General features: G+C 46.7%; 2 protein-coding genes across 4 annotated transcripts in view; both read right to left on the bottom strand.

The window, feature by feature from the left end:
* The window catches only part of CNKSR3 (CNKSR family member 3), a 96520-nt gene extending 90846 nt beyond the window's left edge, over window positions 1–5674 (bottom strand). The window contains exon 1 of one of the 2 annotated variants that reach the window (XM_050949680.1): window positions 5439–5674. In XM_050949680.1, coding sequence (XP_050805637.1) covers window positions 5439–5490 — 52 coding nt within the window. In that variant the 5' untranslated portion in view covers window positions 5491–5674. The remainder of the gene's footprint in view (window positions 1–5438) is intronic. The other variant, XM_050949679.1, reaches the window with a different exon arrangement.
* Window positions 5675–11676: 6002 nt separating this feature from the next.
* Window positions 11677–23308, bottom strand: part of LOC127049292 (uncharacterized) — a 105820-nt gene continuing 94188 nt past the window's right edge. Inside the window, exons 1-2 of one of the 2 annotated variants that reach the window (XM_050949934.1) lie at window positions 12450–12840; window positions 11677–12205 (exon numbers count right to left, since the gene is read on the bottom strand). In XM_050949934.1, coding sequence (XP_050805891.1) covers window positions 11737–12205; window positions 12450–12469 — 489 coding nt within the window. In that variant the 5' untranslated portion in view covers window positions 12470–12840 and the 3' untranslated portion in view covers window positions 11677–11736. Of the gene's footprint in view, window positions 12206–12449; window positions 12841–23308 lie in introns of those variants that run through there. The other variant, XM_050949932.1, reaches the window with a different exon arrangement.

Below are 23308 nucleotides of genomic sequence, written 5' to 3'. Positions count from 1 at the left end.
TGGAACCAGAATTCACTCTCATCTAATGGCTGGTCAGACATCGTATGTAAGACGGGTTGTTGACCTCAGACCAATCAGTTTCCAGTGAACAGGTGACTATATGACAACTGGCATGACCCTTCCTAGCGGTCACCATAGTGATCAAGGGGCCTACTGACCTAGACAATGAAGTATGCTCTCACTGCTAAAGGTGGGCCCCAGAATGGGGTTGAGGCAAGTTTGTGGGTCAATGCAAAAACGCTTCCCAGCCACTCAGGACTTTTTCCTGTAAGCAGAGAAGAGCAGTCCGAAGCACTGTCCTCACTACGGCCAGTAAGCATGCCCCAAACAGTTTTCAAACACTGTAAGCAAACACAAAAGTAATATGGTTTTCAGCTATCATTACAAATATTCAGAAGCAGCACTACAGACTTGTCAGAGGGTAATCTTGAGCACAGCTCAGAGAAAAATTCTGTGCACATTGAACAATGAAGCCATGACTAAGACATGTATCAAACATTGTTATTTTCAAACAGGTTTAACTAGCTAGCATGGTTCTCTGCTTTTACTGCATGCAGTGTCCAGTACTGTCAATTCAGCACACTTTAATCACAAAAACATTTATATTAATACACTTGTCGAGGAGAAAGAGTATTAATCTTAATCAACAAGACGCAGCAAGTGACAGTAACTGGTCTGTATCAGTTGCTAAACTTTGATGCCCAACGAATAAGGCCATACACATATTTACACAAAACTGTGTGCACCTAAAGCTCATATTCAAAATCAATTTAAATCCTATAATATAAGCTTCTATATCATTTCTTAAGCCAATAGTTATCCTTTCAATAAATCCAAGTGCAAAAGCCTGAAAACATACCCTAGCCACACTTCCCCCTTAAAAAGAAAGGTCAAATTTACTTTAACTAAGTGCCTCTACTGATATTTCTACTAAAAGTTTTGTTTGGCTGGATTCCTTTTTAAAGGAGAAAGGAATTCCAGAAGTTCTGCTCTAGAAGAATTGGAAGCTGATGAGGCTTTAGTAGAAAAGAAAACCTCTTTCACAGTCTTTGTTGAGCTTCCAAATGGGATTAGCCAGATCTAAATGGTTATACCCCTTATTCCTGACATTTTCTAAAGTTTATTAATCGTCGTCTAACAGGAATGCATCAGTATCTGCTAACCTGAATGCCCCACTGAGAACTGCCATCCCCCATTGCATCTATTTATACCATTTTGTCAGGATTCATCTCTATGCCATCACAGTTCTGGGGACAGGTAGAAGAGAGCACCAAAACAAAGGCAGTTTTTCCTCAGACAGTGCTGTCTGTTCAGCTACGCTGAAGATTATCTTAGCTATTACTCAGTGGCGCACATAAACCTAAACAAACGCTATAGGTATTCCTTTTATAGTTTTGATGGATATTATGGCTGTTTATTTGTAAGCATTTTTTGTTTTTATCAATTTTAAAATTTCCCACAACTGTGAAAGTTCTGGCAAGTCAGAATTATTTAATGAGAGCAGACACTGATTCAAAACGTTTAACCTTTATAACCATTAACACAAACTGTCAACATCATATGTCAAAATATATAAAGAATCCTTAAATTAAAGGTTAAGTTCTCAAGTAGCATTTTTTTACTTTGCCTATCTATACATTTTGATTGATAGAAATATTTCTCATCAGTTTGAGTGTACAGTGAAGTTGATGTTTACCAACATTTACTGAAAAATATCTAATCCTGCCAAACCTAGTTATAGGCTTGGAGGGGTTTTTTTGGTTTTTTTTGTTGTTGTTGTGCATGCATGCTGTCATTAGAAAACAGTCCTAGAAAATTAAGCTTTGTGAGTAATAGTAATCACAGAATAAAACTTAAAATATTGGTCTTCGGTCAGAAATAAAATCTGACAGTGCTGGGCTGAAAGGCAGACTTATTCTGGATTAAAAATTAAACATGAAACATTGTGCCAACATGGCTATTACCCAGTTATTTACAGGTTTTTAAGTGCCAATTCTGACATTCAGATACAGTGACAGAAGTTAACTCGTACCCATAAAGAAATACTTTTTCCCTGCCTATTTCCTTATTACAAAATTGTCATGCATGGAGTGGCACCAGAAGGAGATTTCTGATGTGAAGCTAAGAGGTCAAATTCACACTGTGAAATTGAAAATCAATGACAGAGTCTTTAATTTATTCACTGCTATGAGCCTCTTCGTTTCAAAGCACACATGTCTTAGTGTCAATCAGATGATTAAGCTGCAACCAGACCTTGATTATTCTGTGTAATACTAATTAAGTGAGAGCCCAAGTAAAGAGTGACCTGTTAAAAGGAATAGACAAGCTAAAATAAATTATGCAAGAAAACAAACCAAGTTTACTTAAGGCATACAATAAAACCTTTTCAAATGATTAGCAGATTTATCCCTTTATCAAGTAAGGCAATAAACTTTCAATGCCAAGATAAAATGCAGGAGAGACAGACTAGAAGAGGAAAGAATGTGTTAGGTAAATATTCCATATGACAAAGCAAGACATATTTCATTAAAACAATGAACTCCTTTTAAATCAACACCACTGAAAGAAACAGATCTTTCTATGGAAGTTATTTGGGTTGTGAAGTTATGCATCACATCACATTTCTACAGCATTCTCTTTCATAGATGCTGCTTGCATGCCCAGTCATCATAGGTGCTGTAGCATTCTTACATGGAGTTCAGACTCAAATGCTGAAATTACCCATGTTATCCTACATCGGAACACTAGCATGGCTTCCAAATCTATTTAGTCTTCAGACAAAGTTGCCAAGAACTGATCACAGCCATGCAGCTCAATCAGCATTAAGATACTTAAGTGAGGGCTTCTGGTCAATGGGAAGCTTTCTCTCCACAAGTAATCACAGCTTCAAGTCAGCTTGATGCCAACAGAACATTTTGATCCATCTCACTATATCCAATTCCATCTAACATATGGAATATATGAAAAACTCTCTGAAATATAACGTATAAACTCTCAAAAAAAGATGTAAATGATAGGTTGCAGGAAATGAAACTCTCACCCAATTCTTAATCATTTTCCTCTCTGTGTAGCATATTGCAATATACAAACAGCAGCTCATAAAATACTCTATGATGTGACAAGATTTTTAAGAAATGGACTATAAAGTAAGTCAAACTAGAGCTGCCAGGATTTGACTATGAAAAAACATAACAAGACATTAACAAAGGGGCAGGCAAACATTTTGGCCTAAGGGCCACATCGGGTTTCTGAAATTGTATGGAGGGCCTGTTAGGGGACCCCTAACAACTAGGCGTGGCCTAGTCCTGCCCCCTATCCAACCCTTCCTTCTCACCCTCTGACACCCCCCCCCGAAGCCCTGCCCCATCCAACCACCCCTTGTGCCTGACTGCTCCCAAAGCACCTGCCCCTGACTGGCCCCCACCGCCCCATCCAATTCCCCCTCTCCTTCCTATCTGCCCCCCTGGGACCTCCTGCCCCCATTCAACCCACCTGTTCCCCTCCCTCTGACCACTCCAACCCCTATCCCCTGACCACCACCCCAAACCCTCCTGCCGTCTATCCAACCCTCCCGCTCCCTGCCCCCTTACTGCGCTGCCTGGAGCACCGGTGGCTGGTGGCACTACAGCCAGGCTGCTCAGAGCACCAGGACAGATAGCTGTACCACCTGGCTGAAGCCAGCCACGCCACCATGCAGCACAGACCACCAGGTTAGGCCATGGCGCTGCAGCTGTGTCGCCCGGCAAGAGCTCACAGCCCCACCGCCCAGAGCACTGCGCCACCAGCGCAGTGAGCTGAAGCTGCACGACAGGGAGAACAGCAAGGATGAGGCAGGGCTAGCCTCCCAGGCCAGGAGCCAGGCAGGAGAGTCCCACAGGCCGGATGTTGCCTGTGGGCCATAGTTTGCCCACCTCTGCATTAAACACTTTAAAGCTGCCTTTCCAAAACAGTGTTACCAACAGGTAAGGGATGATTACACAAAAAATCCAGAGTGATCATAAAGTTATGTCATCCTACAGCTGCAAACACAGGGCTGTCTGGTTGCAGTGTGACTTCTCCAGGTGCCTGCCTCCCCATCCTCCAGAAAAAAAACTTGCCCATTTGTTCAGCTTTGAAGATGCTCTGCACTCTTTTCAAATACAACAGCAACACTGAAGCATCCCACAGCTATGTCAACACGTTGATGAAGCCTCAAAATGAGGTGGGGAGTTTTGGTGGATAAATGAGAGAGATGAGTGGTATAGTCACAGAACCTAGAGCTCAGCATTCCAAACCCAGATCTAACACTAAGTCCCTTAGTTTCTCCATCTGTAAATTGGGATTAATAATTCTTGCTTACTAGAGCTAGTTGCAGTTTGCCATCAAAATTATACAGACTCTATGCCTTTTTTTGAGAGTAACTGGCTTTGTTTAGAACTTTGCAGAATGAGTCACATAATACTTGTAACATTCTTTGAACAAAAGAATATGACCACAAGTGAAAGGGTCAAAGGGACTGAGCATTGGGCAGAATCCAATTAAAGAACACCACACACACACAGAGAGTACCATGCAGCTCTCAATCTCAACCCAAAGCAAATCCAGGTCAAAATGTACTCCTCCCCAAAAATAACACTATAACTTCACTGGTTTCGGAACTATGGCGCTAGGAGACCCAAGTCATGTAAGTGGATTGGAAATCTCCCAGCAAACTGCCAGGTTTCCAGCAGGATTCTGGAAATCCTAAACAAGTAGTGCCAAGCTTACACATACTCATGGAAAATAACTTTTCCTGCCCAGGAGACTAACTTGGAGTCAACATCAAACATATCCTTCAAGTTGCAAAATTGGGTCATTTTATCAGCTCCTCTCCTCCTCTGGCGGGTTGAGTGGCTCAAAGCAGAACTACTACTGTTTAGCCGGGCATTCGGGAGCCCTACGAGTCTAGAGTGTGTTGCTTAATAAGCATTTCAGGATTCTTCAAAAGGATCGCCCGAGAGTCACAATACGTCCCTGACGCCAACCACCAGCAACTGGAGCGTTGCCCAGAGACCAGCAGGAGGCCAGAGCTGTGCAGCACGAGCACTTGTATATACAAAAGCAGGAGGCGGCGAGAACTACTAACATTAACTCCAGAGCCGAGGCGCCCCCAGCAAGCCGCAGAACAACATGTCCGGAGGCGGCGTGTTTGCTTCCAGCAAGTCCCCAGAAGGGGTAGGTGCAGAGCCGGGGAGCTAGCAGGCGGCCGAGCTTCACACAGCGGGTTGAAGAGGAAGAGGGAGAACTTGTTCGGCAGCGCCCCACAAACAGGGGGGTGGCTGGACACGGCAAGTCCCCGCCAGGCAGCTGCTCCCTTGCACAGAAAGTTTGTGCCAAGCGCGGTGCGCGCGTGGGGCTCCTGGCTGCGAGCCCCGGGGGCTCCCCTGAGCGGGGCGAGCCCGGCTGAGCGTCTCTCTTACCTTTCGTCCAGTCCACGACTTGCTTTGGGCTCCACTTGGTAACGGGCTCCATGCTGGGCGCTCTCCCGCCGGGCTGAGCCGCGCCACAAAGGTCCCTGCCGGGAAGCCTGCGCCAGCGGGGCACGCTCGCCCCAGCCACTTGTCCCGCTCTCCCTCCGCCGGCCACAGATTCCCCTTTCAAGCGCCCATCCCCGGCTGGGCGGGCCGGGCTGCCCCCCTCCAGCAGCTCCGCCTGCCTCCCGCGGGCTCCTCCTCCACGTGCTTCCCCCGGCTCGGCCGCGAGTCCCGGCCCAGCTGCGGCGGCCTCAGCCAGCCCCGCCCCCTGCCCTGTAGCGCCGCCCCCACCCTCTCCCGGCTCCGCAGCCTGCGCCCAGCGGAGGCGGACCGGGAGCGGCCGGTGGCTCAGTTGTTCAGGTTGCGTGTGCAGCTTTTCCAGCCCGAGCGGGGGCTGAAGTGAAACTCCTGAGAAGGGCCGGGCCCGGCCGGGGCCTAGGTGGCCTTCCCAACCGCTATGGGCTCTGCACGGCTGGGTTTCCAGAGCACGGGTTCCGGGCTCCAGAGGAGCGGGCATAGGGACTGTCCCAGGATTGGCTTCGTTCCATATCCATAGGAGGGGTGCTGAGAGCCAGTGAACCAAACTGTAAACCCGGTGTGTAATGGAAACCACTTCAAGCCAGCGAGTGCAGCAGCAGCCCCCTAAATCCAGCACCCGAGCCAGCATGGACTTTTTTTTTTCTTTAACCCGTTTCCCCTGGGGTTTTTCTTTCCTTTTCCTGGGTCTCATTTTCTCTTAGAGGGCCTGAGCGGTGCTTAATGTTTGGCAGGGCTAGGGTGAGTAGACAGCAAATGTGAAAAATGGGGATAGGGTGGGGGTAATAGCAGCCTCTATAAGAAAAAGACCCAAAAATCAGGACTGTCCCTATAAAATCAGGACATCTGGTCACCCTAGGCAAGGCTGAGCCCTGGCACTTCTAGGTTTGGTCCCAGCAACCAGGGCAGGCTTTAGGCCAATTCCCCCAATTCCCCGGAATTGGGCCCCGCACCTAAGATGGCCCAGCACCTTAGGAGTGTTTTTAATTTTTTTTTTTACTCACCCAGCAGCGGTATGGGTCTTTGGCATTTCAGCAGCACAAGGGACCTTCACTCACTCTGTGTCTTCGGCGGCATTTCTGCGGCGGGGGGATCTGCTGAAGACCCGGAGCAAGGGAAGGACCCCCCTCCGCCGAAGTGCTGCCGGAGACCCAGACCAGGTATTCGAATCGGGCCCTGCAGTTCCTAAAGCCGGCCCTGCCAGCAACCTCACCTCAGTTATGAAATAAAACAATTGCTTGAGGCCCAGCACCTTTTCCATTACAAATTAAGCACTGGATCCCGCAAGGAGTTGGGGGAGGACCCCTCCCCCCATGTTCAGTTGTAAGTCAATGTTCTGTTGTAAATACTCAACCCAAGACCCAGGGCTTAAATTCAGCCAGACCCATCTGGAGTGGAGCTTCAGTAAATATTTTCAAACCCAGAGGAGCCCAGCACACCCTGCGGGGCAGAAGTCCCCAGCTCCAGAAAATAATCTGGGAGAATTTAAAGTGCCACCTAGGCCTCAAACAGGCAAAGACCTAACCCACTTTATGCATTGCAAGTAGCACTATCAAAGTGGGATTGCCCAAAGTGAAGCATGTTAAGTCTTTGCCAAAGCAGGGCCCTAGAGTGCACATCTCTCTCACTGATGGGCTCAGATGTGCTTCCAGGAGAGAAGAGACTCTTTAGTAAAAAAGGATTTATGGCCTTGATCCTGCAAACACTCATGCACATGCTCAACTTGAAGTAGAGTAGAGCTGTTTGGAACATTTTCAATCAGTCACAGTTTCAACAACAAACAGGCGGAAAAATAATTCTATGATTTTTTTCAGAGATTTCAAACCACTAGTCTCCTTCCCTCACTCCCTATTTTCCCCTTAAGTCTACTAACAAAAGTTATGCTCCCATATTCAACACTCTGGGGTTATCTACACTTAGAGCAGTGGCACCATTGCAGTGCTTAGTGAAGACGCTACCTACACCAACAGGAGAGCTTCTCCCACTGGCATAGATACTCCACCTCCGCAAGATGTGATAGCTATGTTGATAGGAGAAGACCTCTCTTCAACATAGTGCTGTCTATGCTGGGGGTGAAATCAGTATAACTATGTCGCTCAGGGGTGTGGTTGTTTCAAACCCCCGAGTGACATAGTTATGCTAGCATAAATTGGTAGTGTAGACCAGGTCTGCACAACATGCAGGCCGCCTGTGGCCTGCGTGGACTCACTCTGTGGCCCGCGGGGGGTAATTAGGCAAGAGGCAGGGTGGGAGGCTGAGGAGGTGAGCGGGCAGTAGGGGGTGAGTAGACCAGCCAGGCGGGGGAGGGGGGATGATGAACTGGGTGGGCAGTGGCAGGGGGGCAGGTGAGCCAGAGGAGGGGGGCTGAGGAGGCGAGCAGGCGGCAGGAGGTGAGTAGGCAAGCCGGGGAGGGGGATGATGAGCCGGGCAGGGAGTGGCGGGGGGGCCTTTATACTTGGGGTGGGGTGAGGAGGCAAGCAGCGAGTCAGTGGCTGACCTGTTCTACTGATCTTGTCTCTCATAAAAATTGGTCCTTTTTGCTGCTTTTCTCTGGGATGGGGGTTGTCCCAATGCTGCAAAGAGAGTGTTTCCAAAGGAAGGTACTCACTTCTACCCACCCACCCCCCCCCAGGCCGTCAGTATGTCTGCTCTTCTCTAGTCAGCCTACTTGACAAGTTTGATTTTCCTTGGTCTGGCTCCCATCCCCTCTCCGAGGGTTGCAGCTGTCTGGATGTGCCTGCCTTCCACGCCTTCCTCATTCACACCTCATTCATTCAACAGGGCAATTGATTACAAAGTGGGGGGAAGATCTTATTCTACTTCTAGCAAAAAGACATTTTTCTTTTACCTGAATTATACTACCTTAGGGGCCCGCTATAACATAATACCAAGGTTCAATACCTCTGTTTCGGCAGGGCGGCACTGAAGAAGGGGGGGTTGTTTCCATGGGATGGGTGGCGCTGGGGTGGCGGGGGTGTGTTTCCATGGGGCCGGGCAGTGCTGGGGCGGCAGGGTGTTTTAGGGGAGCTGGGCGGTGCTAGGGGTGTTTGGGGGGAGGCTGGGCGGTGCTGGGGGGGTGTTTCGGTGGGGCCGGAGGGGTTCGGCCCTCAGCTGTTTTCTTTGGAGTAATATGGCCCTCACCGCTTTACAAGTTGTGCAGGCTTGGTGTAGATCAAGCCTCCCTTTCTGAAGGTTAGCACTTACAGACGGAACCAGCCCTATTTTGTGGCCCATTGAATAAGCATTATACAGTAGAACCTCAGAACAAGAAACACCAGAGTTATGAACTGACCAGTAAACACACACCTCATTTGGAACTGGAAGTATGCAATCAGGCAGCAGCAGAGACCAAAAAAAAAAAAAAAAAAAAAAAAAAAAAAGCAAATACAGTACAGTACTTAAATGTAAGTGTCTAAAAATAAAGGAAAAGTTTAAAAAATAGATTTCACAAGGTAAGGAAACTGTTTCTGTGCTTGTTTCATTTAAATTACAATGGTTAAAAGCAGCATTTTTCTTCTGCATAGCAAAGTGTCAAAACTGTATTAAGTCAATGTTCAGCTGTAAATTTTTGAAAGAACCATAACGTTTTGCTCAGAGTTAAGAACATTTCAGAGTTACAAACAACCTCTATTCCCAAGGTGTTTGTAACTCTGAGGTTGTACTGTATTACAGCTGGTCAGAAACTGGAATTCACATTCCATGGAAAATTCTGAAATTTCAAAAAGCTTCCATTCTAAAATGGAATGAAAATAAATTTTTTCCCATGGAACAGGAATTCTAAAAAAAAATTTTAGAAAAAAAATCAAAAGGGCATTTCATTTTGTATTTCTCTAAACACTTCTGAGGTTCCCAAGCTGCTCAGAGTTCCAGGAGCCTGCTCTGTTGGAAAGCCAGACAGTTTGGGAGCTAAGGTTTTTAGGCTGCCAAAGAGCCAGGACCCTGAAAGACCTAAAACCCCTGACAGGCTGCCCACAGCCGGGTAGGCTGCTGAAGAGCAGGATGGCCTCAGAGGTGAGAATGGTTTTCCAATGGAAAATCTAAATTGTCTGGCAAAATTGAAATTTTCTTGTGGAAAATTTTGATTAGCAGAAAGTGATTTTTCCTTTGGAAAATAATTCTAACAGAAAACTGCCCCAACCAGCTCTACGTTGTGTACTGCCACAGAACCTGGAGACCTGGACAAATCTAAAAAGTCAGTTTCTCCAGCAAGGAGCAAATGGACGGGTAATGATTTTAGGCTCAAGAGAAAGTGCAGCTGAAGCACACTTTTGCACTCTCCCAGAAGCTGATTATGGGGTGGGGCTGCAATGCAGGAAAAGTCTGCTGCAGAGCGCTCATATTAGAAAAAAGGTCACCCAGTATTAAAGCATAAAAACTTTTAGGAACCCACTAAGTAATTTGGGAAATGAAGAACCCTTAGCATAGGAAATTAAGGCATGTCAATAAGAGGGAGTATTGTCTAGTGGTTAAAGCTGGAGATCTAAATTCTGCTTCTGATCCTGTCATAGACTAACTTAGTTCCTTATGATGGGTGCGTTACTTCATCGTTTTTGCTTCAGGTCTCCCATCAGTGATAATATCAAAACAGCTTTACTGGGGCATTGTGTGGTTTAATTCATTCATGTTTTAAAGCATTTTGAATCCTTGTATGGAAGGAATTATAGAGATACAAAGAAGTATTATAATCTAACTTATTCTGTCAGGTAGTTCCTTTAAATGTTTTAGACTGAGGGTATGGCTACGCTTGAAATTTCAAAGCGCTGCCGCAGCAGCGCTTTGCAGTGTGAGTGTGGTCGGAGCGCCAGAGCTGGGAGAGAGCTCTCCCAGCGCTGCACGTAAACCACATCCCTTACGGGGGTAGCTTGCAGCGCTGGGAGCTCCCAGCACTGCAGCACTGATTACACTGAGGCTTTACAGCACTGTATCTTGCAGCGCTCAGGGGGGTGTTTTTTCACACCCCTGAGCACAAAAGTTGCAGCGCTGTAAAGTGCCAGTGTAGTCAAGCCCTGAGACTATTCCAGCAAAACAGTTAATCTTTAAAATTTAATCCTTTTACATTGCAGGTGTGCAGCGCTGGAAGTTACAGCTGTCTTCATACAGCTATGTAGGGAAAGCGCTGGAGTGTGGCCACACTGACAGCTATCAGCGCTGCAATGTGGCCACATTTGCAGCATTTGCAGCAGTGTTGGGAGTGGTGCATTATGGGCAGCTATCCCACAGAGCGCATCGTCACATTTTGGTGCCGTGGGTTGTAGGAAGGGGGTGGAGGGTGCGGGTCATTCTGCTTCCTGTCCCAACGCCCCTTGATGCATCACGTCACATCCCAGCAATCCCTGTTTTTCCGTCCACGTTTGGTGCCATCTTGACTCTCAACGATTTCTGTGCAGCATGATTTTTGTGGGAAATGGAGCCCGAACTGCTGAGGAGTATGCTGACAAGTCTCGCCAGCACATCACATTTGGCAGTTGAGCTATTCCTGAAGATCCAAAGTGATGAGAAGTCCGACGATGATAGCGAGTTGCCTGACACGTATGACACTAAATTGCTTGCCTCATGAAACCGTATACAGGGAAGCTTGGCAGGAGCAAGGACCGGTTCAACTACAGGCTAAGCTGGTGCCAAATGACTGTGGAGTGTGCTTTTGGCCGTTTAAAGGGGCGCTGGCGATCTCTGTATGGGAAGCTAGACTTTGGGAAAAGCAGCATCCGCGCGATTATATCTGCGTGCTTTACCCTCCGTAATATTTGTGAAGGGAAGGCTGAAAGATTCAGTCAGGCATGGATCTCTGAGCTTCAACGCCTGGAGGCTGAATTTGCACAGCCAGAGAGCAGGGCTACTAGAGAGGCCCAGCACAGGGCTGCAAGGATTAGGGATGCCTTAAGGGAGGAATCTGAGGCTGAAAACCAACAGTAATGTTTGGTGCCTTGCACAGGAGTGAAGTGCAGTGGTTACAATGTTAGTAGGAATCTGTGTTTCCTAAGCTGATTTGCAGTGCCTGTTTCTTTCCTGGGCTAAGGTATCTTTGACTTTCTGCAATAATAAAGACTGTTTTCAAAGCCAAGAATTCATTTGTTGAAAAGAAAATAACATTATTGACAGACACACAACATTTTGGGAACCTAAAAGGGCAGGGGAGTGGGGTGGGGAACTGAACAGTCACAGGTTTGAATATGTCCTGTCTGGAGTGCTGTGCAATGACTGCTGCACTTCAGGATGAAAATACTGCATGGTAATGGGGGTTGAGTGCAGAGGGTAAGGGTCCTAGATCTCGGGTCTGGTTGGTGAACGTACAGGTGTTGGAGGCAGCTGATGGTGGTAAGAACCTAGATGCTGGGGAAGGGGGTTTTGAGCTGACATTGGGGCACAAGAGAAAGAGCTTTGGGACGCGGCGGGGGCCGGCGCGGTAGTGTTCTGTCTGCATGGCTACGAGCACCTGGATAGAGTCCGCTTGACGCGCCAGAATGCTTATCAGCTGCTTTGTGCTTTTCTTCCTGGCCGCTGCGTTTTTCTGGCGGATCCTGCTTTCCCTTTCTCTCCAGTCCTGCACTTTTTGATTCTCTGTGACAGAGTGATCCATAACTGCTTGCAGCATGCTTCTTTGCTTTTTCGCAGCTTCTTCTGGAGGTTTTGGAGTCTTTGAGCTGTTGATAACACGGGTAGCCAAGATCTCAAGGTTGCTTGTGGAAAAACAAAAAAGGCAACACTTAACAGAGGCAGCATTGTTTATATCAGACAGTTATTCCCACACAGTGAAGGAGTTTACAGTCTTCACAATAGCATAATTTTCCCATACCAAAGAGAGCGCACATAACCCACAGGAGCCCCGAAATGGTAAGTAAGGGAGACTGATTGCTTCAGGGCTGTACTGTCCTCAGGGTTTCTGTGCATTGGGGAAAGCAAACAGCTGCAGGGGGCACCTACACTGAACACTCTCCCAACATTTTCCACAGGAGTTGATCCTGGAAGATATCTCGCTGCTGCGGGTCACCTGGGAAGAGCGGGAGGGTCTTCTACAGCAATGTGGATTCTGCCTTGGCCCCAGTGCAGCTTGCCTGTGTCTTGCAATGGTCCCCCCACCCCTCACAGCACAGTGGCACGGATGCGTTAGCCTGACTGGGACAAGGACCACAGTGGCTCTCCCAATAAACTTGCACAAGCGCATTGCCCACGCTCTGGCTGAAACTTTTGAAGAGATTACCGAGGCTGATTACCATGACGTGATAGACCACATCAATGCGCTATTCCACATCTAGGCATGCATGCATGCAGAACCCTCCCTCTTCTCCTGAAAAATTTCCATCCTGAAAATAAAAGCCGCTTACTGGGAACCCGCTCCTCTGTTTGTCCTCCAGCAAGTACCAGCTGCTGCGACTGGCTACCTTCCTCCTGGCTTGAGAAGAGCTCCTGGCTGCATGCCTCCAGGGACTCCGGGGTGTCTCCCTCACTCTCGGTTTCCTCCTCCCCCACCTGCTCCTCCTCCCTCCACCCCCACTCTGAAGTGTCCATCGTGGTCCTCAGATTGGTGGTGGGGGTCACCCCCAAGTATCACGTCCAGCTCTTTGTAAAAACGGCAGGTCGTGGGGGCAGCGCCGAAGCGGCGGTTTCCCTCGCGGGCTTTGCAATAGGCACTCCACAGCTCCTTTAGTTTAACCCTGCACTGCAGCACGTCCCGGTCATGGCCCTTTCCAGCATGGCCCTTGATATCTGCCCATAGGTATCATAAAGCTGTAGCGCAGCTGTGACTGCACAGCTTCCTTCCCCCAAACACTGATGAGGTCCAGCAACTCACCATTGCTCCATGCTGGGGCTCGTTTGGCGTGTTGAGGCATGGTCACCTGGAAAGATTCACTGATTGCACTCCACGCCTGGCTAAGCAAACAGGAAGGGGATTTTTAAAATTCCCAGGGCATTTAAAGGGTGGGTCACCTGAGGCCAGGGCAGTAGAGTTCGAACTGATGAGCAGAGTGGCTGAACAGGCATTCTGGGATACCTCCGAATACCTCTGGAAGCCAATAACAGCACTTTTGGTGGCCACACTGGCGGAGCAGCGCTGCATCACCAGCGCTGCAGTCGTTATTCCCCAGGCCGAGGTGGAGTACAGCCAGCGCTGTAGCCACGGAGATACAGCGCTGTATGTGCCTTGCAAGCGTGGACGGTGAGTGAGTTGCAGCGCTGTAAAGCCACCACCAGCGCTGCAACTCTGCATTGTAGCCAAGCCCTGAATGGGACTAGAGATAGAAATGGTTGATTCTTTTTCCATCTACAAAGTATTTGGATGTTGTGTTTTAAAATGAAATTTCTTGCACAGGGACTCTAAAATGGGTACTCGCTCTGAAAACAATTTCAGTTGCTCTGTTCCAAAATATATCATCAAGCAAGGATTTGCTATACCATAGGGATTTTTACAGGAGCATAATGTAAGGAAATGGAGGAATTTAATTCCAAGCCTGCAAGACCAGTAGTTGCAGTAAACATTTTAAGGAATGCCATACAGTCCACCCACACTGTAACTGAGGGACTCACACAGGTTAACAATTCGGGGGAGATTATTTTTCATCTTTGGAAAAAATTATTTATTTTTATGTTTGCTGTCTCTTGACTCCTACCTCTGCTTCTTGGTTGATGGCAGAAATTGGGGATATTGATGGTCTGTGGGGAAGAACATCTCTAACCACCTGGCAGTATTATTTATTATTTAACATTTATATTGCAGTAGTGCCTAAACCACAACCTGTTTGGACCCAGTCATGCAAGGTAATTACTGTGGTGGCTGATGTCCACACTACCCTCCTTCTGTCGGTGGTGTGCGTCCTGACCAGGAGCACTTCTACTGACTGAAGAGGGGCAGTGTGGGGATCTCTCTGTGAGGACCAGGGCTCTAAGCTCCACACAGTTCTCCTCACGGAGCCCAGCTGCACCCCAGGCTTCTTGCCTCCCTGCTCCCAGCTGGAAATGGGGGAAGCTGCCCAGGGTTTCTCGCCTCCAGCAGGGAGATCCACACCTGGAGTCCATACGGCTACCATATTCCCAGCGAGGAGCCAGGACCTTGGGGGGCAGTAGAGCTCCCAGTGGGGAGCCTGGGCGGCAGCCCAGGTTGAGAGCCCAGATAGCAACCCAGCTTGAAGTAGAGACCCGGCAGCAATCTAGCTGGGGAGTCAGAAGCCTGCTTTCTTGTCCATTTCACAGATCCAGCAGAGCCATGAAATTGACAAGACAGCCAACAACCAACATAAGGAACGCAGTGTCTACACAGACACTGCGCCACTCCAACTACACTGACATAAGCCCTACATTTCTCATGGAGGTGGAGTTATTATGTCGGGGTAGTAGGGGCACTTACATCAGTGGGAACAAGGCTGTAGTGTAGACACTACAGTATATTGACATAGGTCAACATAAACTGCCTTATGTCGACCCAACTCTCTAGTGTAGACCAAGCCTGAGACTATGCTAGGATACTGTCTATGTGTTAGAGCTTATCTATATTACCCGCTGGATTGACAGGCAGCAATCAATCCAGCGGGGGTCAATTTATCGCATCTAGTCTACACATGATAAATCAACCACCGAGTGCTCTCCATCAACTCCAGTATTCCACCAGGACGAGAGGCGCAGGCGGAGTCGACGGGAGAGTGTCAGCTGTCGACTTATCACAGTGAAGACACCGCGGTAAGTAGATCTTAGTACGTCGACTTCAACTACATTATTCACGTAGCTTAAGTTGCATAACTTAGATTCCTTCCCCCAGTGTAGACCAGGCCTTAGAGAAAGGCTTTCCCTCTCCATTCTCACTTCAATTTTAGTTTTGGGTGGCCAGAATCCTACTACTGAGTGGGAGCCACTGTCTGCATTGAAGAGCACCACAAAGACCAAGAGTGGAGCAAGAAACACTCCCCAGTGTTGCCAACTCATAAGATTTTATCACAACTCTTATGGTGTTTTTCTTAAAGCCCTGGCTCTTGGAGTTGTGATTACATGAAATCTCAGATTTCATAAAAACAAGGTACATTTTTAGCCCTCATAGTTGCAGAGAAAAGCTTGAAAACATGAACCCTAAAAGGCTCAAAACCCAGAAGGCAAATTAAAAGAATCCTGTTTTTGGGGAGTTTTTTTAAACTCATGATTTTTTAAGACAGTCTCATGATCTGGGGGGACCTGACATATGATTTTCAAATGCCTGGAGGTGGTAACGTCAGAACAAGGAAGAAGAGGGCATCAGACAAGGCAGGCTGCTGCATGCTTAGTAGTAGTAGAAGCTGTATTATCATAGGTGCCAAGACCAAGACCTCATTGTGCTAGGAGCTGTACAAACACAGAACAAAAGACCTTGCCTCCCCACAAAATGCTGGTAGATGCTGGGCTGAGAGCAGGGAAGGAAGAATCTTTGATTGCCTGAGATGGAACTGCTCTTCAAGATATCAGCAGCAATTGCAGGCTCCCCAGGACTGTTCCCTTCCCATGTTAGCACCCTAGCATGCTAGTTGATATTCCTACGCTAAACCCTTCAGTTCTGGGTGTTCCTGGTTTTGGAGATCCATCTCAGTAAATTGTTTCTCTCACTATTACCCTCATTTTGGAAGCTACATTAAGTTTTTAAATGTTTTTCAGGCTCACTGTCTTCTGAGGAAATGTTTATAATTTGTCCAAGGCAACTCCATGTGGTCAGAGCAAATCCCCAGTGACTGACAGAATATACTTAGAAGTTCTGAGGTCTGTATGAACTAGTGCACAGCCCAGTTTCTTCAACTATTCCACATTACCAAGTATGTCACTAATCTCAGAATCACTTTTCCATTAACCAACATTAGAGTAAGATAGGGGAAACTGGGTGTTTATACCATGTTCATCCCCAAGCTTTCTTGCTCAGCAACAGCTTCTTGCTCTCCGTACCTGAGATCCATTTGTCAAGTGCATGAAGCTCTCACTGCTCCTCTTCCAACTCAAGCAGAATGGTGAACTCTAATGTGATGCATGTGTGCATGAAACTTCTTGTTTAACACTATTAAACTGCACAATGGGTATATGCAGTGGTGGTATAGCCATGCTGATCCCAGGATATTAGAGAGACAAGGTGAGTGTGGTAATATTTTTGACTGGTGAGAAAAATAATAATAGGAGAGATGCTAATCTCCTGGAACTGGAAGGTCATCAAGTCCAGCCTTCTGCCTTCACTAGCAGGATCAAGCACTGATTTTTGCCCTAGATCCCTAAGTGACCCCCTCAAGGATTGAGCTCACAACCCTGGGTTTAGCAGGCCAATGCTCAAACCACTGAGCTATCCCTTCCCCCATGACATGCTTTTGAGCCTACACTGAGCTCTTCTTCAGGACTGGGAAACATAGGTCTGGTCTACACTACAGACCTATATCGGTATAACTACGTCACTCAGGGGTGTGAAAAATCCACACCCCAAAGCAATATAGTTATACCCCCCTATGCAGACAGCCCTATGTTGGGGAGAGAGCTTGTCCCACCAACATAGCTACCTCCTCTCGGGGAAGTGGATTAACTATGCCTTGGTTTAGAGCATCTTCATTATAGCGCTAGAGTAGCACAGCTGTAGTGTAGACTTCCCCTAACTGAGGGTATGGCTACACTTGCAACTGTACAGCGCTGGGAGTTACAGCTGTCTTCGTACAGCTGTGTAGGGAAAGCGCTGCAGAGTGGCCACACTGACAGCTACCAGCACTGCAGTGTGGCCACACTTGCAACATTTGCAGCGCTGTTGGGAGTGGCTGAACAGGCATTCTGGGATGCCTCCGAATACCTCTGGAGGCCAATTACAGCGCTTTTGATGGCCACACTGGCGGAGCAGCGCTGCATCACCAGCACTGCAATCGTTATACCCCAGGCAGAACAGGAGTACAGCCAGCACTGCAGCCAGGGAAATGCAGCGCTGTATGTGCCTTGCAAGTGTGGACGGTGAGTAAGTTGCAGCGCTGTAAACCCAGCACCAGCGCTGCAACTCTCCTGTGTAGCCAAGCCCTGAGTGTCACAGCTATTTGCAAGCTGGAACAGATTGCTTAGCATAAGTAGTTAGATATTTCAAGGGACCATTCAAGGTGAAGTGGCCTGTTAACATACCTGTCATAAGGAGGAAAGAAGGGGGGTGGGAAAGCAGATGACGGGATTGTAGTGGGTTATAGATGTTGTAATAGGCTATAAATCCAGTGTTTCTTTTCAGTCCATGATTTTTAGTGTTTGGCAAAGTTATACATTTAAGCTCCCAGGCTCATCTTTTGAAAGTGTTGTGCAAGTTTCCTTTGAGGATGCGGACTGATCACCTGTGGGTGAATGCTTTTTACAAATCAGCAGAGAATCCTGTGGCACCTTATAGACTAACAGACGTTTTGGAGCATGAGCTTTCGTGGGTGAATACCCACTTTGTCACCCACGAACAGGGCCGGTGCTACCATTTAGGCGACCTAGGCAATGGCCTAGGGTGCCAGAATTTTTGGGGGGCACTATTTTGCCGGGCGGCGTGGCACGCGGGTCCGGTGGACCTACCGCAGTCATGCCGGCGGACTGTCGGCTGCTGGAAAGGCTCCGGTGGAGCTGCCGCAGTCGTTTCGGCGGACAGTGCGCTGGTCTAAAGGCTCCGGCAGACCTACCGCAGTCATGCCTGCAGCAGGTCCACCGGAGCCTTTCCAGCAGCGGACCGTCTGCCGGCATGACTGCAGTAGGTCCACCGGACCCGCGGGGGGTGGCGAAATGGCCATCCGCCTAGGGTGTCAGAAACCCTGGGGCCGCTCCTGCCCACGAAAGCTCATGCTCCAAAACGTCTGTTAGTCTATAAGGTGCCACAGGATTCTTTGCTGCCTTTACAGATCCAGTCTTACACGGCTACCCCTCTGATATTTTACAAATCAATCACTCTGTAGCTGACCTATCAGACCAATCCTCAAAGGTAACCTGCAAAACACTTTCAAAAGATAAGCCTGGGAGCTTAAATTTATAACTTTACTAGACACTAAAAATCATGGACTGAATAGAGACACTGGATTTATGGCCTGTTACAAAAATCTACAACCTCTCTCCTCCAGTTGCTTTCCCACCCACTCACCCCTTTTCTTTCCTCCCTATGATAGGAGGGGTGTTAACAGGCCACTTCACCTTGAATGGTCCCTTGAAATGTGTGTTAACTACTTATGCTGAACAATCTGTTCCACCTTGTGACACTCTGGGTAAGGGCATGTCTACCCCACAAAATCAAGTCGACATAATTTATGTCAGCAGACAGCCACTGCAGTAATTATAACATTTGTAAAAGCAGCAAAGAGTCCAGTGGCACCTTATAGACTAACAGACATATTGGAGCATGAGCTTTCGTGGGTGAATACCTACTTCATCGGATGCACGTGACGTGTCTATACTTTGCTCCTTGTGTCATTAGTGTACATGCTCATCAGGAGCGCTTGCACCAACTGAACTGTCGACGTAGGCAACACAGTGTCTACACTGAGACAGCATTGACTTAACTACCTCACCATTGACTCTACATCTCTCATGGAGGTGGTGTTAAGTTGGTGTAGTGGATGAATTACATCAGTGGGAGAGAAGTTTTAGTGTAGACACTTACGTAGTTAGGTCGACGTAAGGTGCCTTGCATCGACCTAACTCTATAGTGTAGAACTTGGTAGAACTATAGTGTAGAACTCTATAGTGTAGGCCTAAGTTTCCCAGACCTGAAGAAGAGCTCTGCATGTCTCAAAAGCTTGTCAGTCTCAAGAAGTTGGTCCAGTAAAAGATATTACCTTACCCACTTTGTCTTCACAATGGTTAGGCAGCTGACATGCTGGGCCCACTGTCTATCATGCTGTCCAATAATGTCTCATTGTTTTTTTGTGATCCCCCACCCTCCCCATCTATCTTACTGTATCCATCTTTTGTCTCTTGTCAGATACTTATACTGTGAGCTGTTTGGGACAGGGACTGTTTCTTTGTTCTGTGTTTGTATAGCACCTAGCACATAGGGTTGTGGTCCATGACTGGGGCTTTCAGACACTACTGCAACAGCATGCACGTGAACAGATCCATATGCATACACCCTGCTGCAGAGTCTGTTGAGGCTTATAGTGGGATAAAGTATTTTAGAAATATAGTTTTGAAAACCAGAAACAACATAAAGTTAAGACTTTTGAGGGAGAGGAGGAAAAATATATATATATATATACACACATACACACACAAACAAACAGTGAACCCCTATCAATATTAATTATTTTTCACTTATCAGAGAACCATCATTTTGCTCAGTTTTTCAGTTAGGTTGTGGTTCATTTATTTGCTATTCAGTTTATGAACCATGTGCCTGTCAGTTAGTCTCCAAGCACTTTGGAAAGACTACGATGCGATTAGTTAAAATCCACATATTGGTACAAAAGCCAGAAGTTACAGATTCCCCATAGTACCTATGTCATTTAAATTTAAACAACAAAACAGCAACTCCCTCCTAACCAACCCACCTCCGGCAAAAGACTGAATAAACAGATGGGGCTTGCAGTGCCCATTTAGCAGTTTAACAATGATTAACCTAACGTAACAATGATTCTGTATTGCCTACACAGGTGCTGAGCTCCCCAGATTGTAAGAAGAAAAGCAAATGATTCTCTCTGTTGGCTTTAGAGCATTCATCTGCAGAGCAGCATCTCCTTTGTCATCAACTTTGGGCCCAATCCCACTTAGATATCAAGCCCGCCCCCCCCACCCCCTTTTAAGGCATACAAATCAGGTCCCTTGTCAGCAGACAAGCACGGTGGTACATTCCCACGTGGTTCTTAATTATTCCTCACTTGTATATCTGACAGTTTTTTTAAATGGTTGATTTAGTGTTCTTAGACAAGATGGGATTGTGTTGACTCTGTATCTGTGTGACATACTGTACCTGCTCACCCTCACGATGCTGAAGGAGGTCTTTAGGACCTCATTTGGGGCATTGTGGTGTCAGTAAACATGTTAGTGCTCTTTCTTTGCTTACATCTGGTATATTCATGGAGAATGGAGTTCAATCCTCTGCTGATGGCCAAAACAAGGGCTGTCCAATTATATGAATTTCACTCAAAATGTATCGCACCGATTTCATTCAGACAAACATGCCAATCAATAGTCTGCTGTCTCCGTCCAGTCCTCATTCATAAAAGTTTTTCCACAATGACGGATGAGTATTTGAAAGCCACGTTTCCCAGTGGCATCAACCTAGTGTCTATATTTGAAAATTTGGTCTTGCAAGCATTTGCATGTATAAGTGTGGGTACAGATCAGATAACCATAGAGAACTAATTACCCAATTTGTATGCTCTGCGATTGCATGTGGAAACATGGGGATTTTGAACATGCAAATAATCAAACTTGCAAATTTACACCATTTATAATTTACAATTTTTTGAAAATGTGCCGTCCTTGTTTATATAATGAATTTAAAAGTTATGTTTAATCTCAGTCCAGTAAGGTTTAATTTTAACTGTATTCTCTCAAAAGAATTATAATAATTGCTTAATTATAATTAGTATATATAGCACTTTTAGGGCTAGACTGACCCTAACCCTAAGGTGACTATGTAGGGGAGTGTGAGGGAATAAGGACTCCCTTTTAGCCATGCAGCTGCATTATGGCTTCTGGACTGGAGCTCTGGGTGTGGGAGGGAGTCATGTGGGAGTGACACCATGGCAGACTGTGTGCCCACAGAGTTTTTGAATGCCTGCTGTAACTCAGGCTGCTGTGATGCACAGTATTCTCACAAGTCCTGAGGGGGTCCCCTTACTGTGAGTGGATCTGGAATCTTGAGTCCCAGCCATCAAATGCCTAACAGTCCCACCCACAAACACGTGTGCAGGAAGGGTCTCGGGAGTGCAGAGCCATGGCTCCATTCCCTCCTCCACACAGCCAACAAACGGGTCAAGTGCACCTTGAAAAGGGGGTGAAATGATGTCATATACCCCCAGCCACAGCAAGGGAGGAGCACGGGAGGAACTGTGTGTGTGTCTGAATCTGGATCCTTCATGGTGCTGTTCCAGAGGTGATACAGCTATGGCTGCCGTATACTCAGAGCTGAGACTGAATCTAGTCCAGTGGTTCTCAAACTTTTGTACTGGTGACCCCTTTCACATAGCAAGCCTCTGAGTGTGACCCCCTTATGAATTAAAAACACTTTTTTTTATATTTAACACCATTATAAATGGTGGGGGGCAAAGCGGGGTTTGGGGTGGAGGCTGACAGCTCGCAACCCCCCATGTAATAACCTCCTGACCCCCGAGGGGTCCCGACTCCCCGTTTGAGAACCCCTGATCTAGTCCTAATCTGAAAATCCCTGAAGCTGAAAATCAGATCCCTGCAGGTGGAGTCCCAACAAAATCAGTGAGGTTCTACATAGGCGTAAGATTTTGTCTGCACAGATCCAATTGCAGGATTGGGGCTTAGCTCTCAAAATCCTTTTTCAAAGGTAGGTAGGTAAGCATTACTATCCCCGTTTAGAGGTGTGGACATACTTAACCTAAGGGTTAAGTGACTAGCCCATCATCACACACCAAATTAAAAAAACGTAAATGTTTTCAGTTCAGAGCACAGGAAAGTTGTTGTTACTGGACTTTTTTTTTTTTTTTAAAGGTCAGCATATTACAATGTATATCTTTGCATGTAGGAGTTGTTTGACCTTATCCCATTTGTTCCTTCAGCAAATCTTTGTCTTAGAGAGCGTCATTGTATTTTACTGCATGTGTCTAAAGGGTTTACCTATTTATTAATGTGGGATTCGCAGTGTACCAGAAATATTGGCAAACTTTGAAAAGCAGAAAAATAGAAATCATGTGCCTCCCTTTGTCATTAATGATTATCATCAGGGAATGATTTCCCTGAACATATGCCATTCATACTGTAGCATGTCATTTATTACTCCTCATAACAACAACAACAAAACAACAGTTTAGCATTTATAGAGAGCTTTTCAAGCATTGTCATACTCATTCAGATAATCCCAGTGAAATCATGGGACCACTCACAGAATAAGAAGAGGATTTAACCCTAATTAACTAGCATTCACAACAACCCTTAGAGGTAGGTAAGTATTTGAAACTTCACTTTACTGATTGGGAAACTTGAGAGAGAGAGATTAAGTGACTCATAGTGAATCAGCCTCAGAACTGGGATTGGTCCTTATGGAAAAACTAGCATGTGATCATGTAATTAATGACTGTATTATAATACATATGCAGAAGGGGGACAAGATTGCATGGGCATTTATATCCCACTCCCTACCTTGATATCTGAAATCATCATGTGCTCTGTTGGTAGGGTGACCAGATGTCCCGATTTTATAGGGACAGTCCCGATATTTGGGGCTTATTTTTATATGAGCTCCTATTGCCCCCCCACCCCCGTCCCAATTTTTCACACTTGCTGTCTGGTCACCCTATGTCGGTGAAGTTTTGTATATGTGCTACAACATGAAGATGTTAGTGTTCCACACTGCATGCAATAGCTCTGTTTTGTCTGCACTTTGAATATGGAATATTCCATTGGAATGATTTTCCTTTTGAGATGTTCAGAAGAATATCCTGGACTGCTCTGTGGCTGGTTTGTGCGGTACCATGGGCTTCAATAAAGGGAATGTGGCCATGTTTTCTCTATGCCCCAGAAATCCCAACCTACCATTTCAGCCCTTTAGGGGTGTTGGGAGTGGGCAGAATTTAGAGCAATTTGAGGGTTGTTAATCTAAACTGTACCGGTGGACTGCCTCATCCCACAGCCAGCCCAGCATTGGGGAGTGCAGAAGTCACCTTTGTGTC

The sequence above is a fragment of the Gopherus flavomarginatus genome, chromosome 4 (assembly GCF_025201925.1).
Source record: "Gopherus flavomarginatus isolate rGopFla2 chromosome 4, rGopFla2.mat.asm, whole genome shotgun sequence".
In the NCBI taxonomy this organism is placed as follows: domain Eukaryota; kingdom Metazoa; phylum Chordata; order Testudines; family Testudinidae; genus Gopherus; species Gopherus flavomarginatus.
This window is presented reverse-complemented; position numbering and strand designations above follow the sequence as displayed.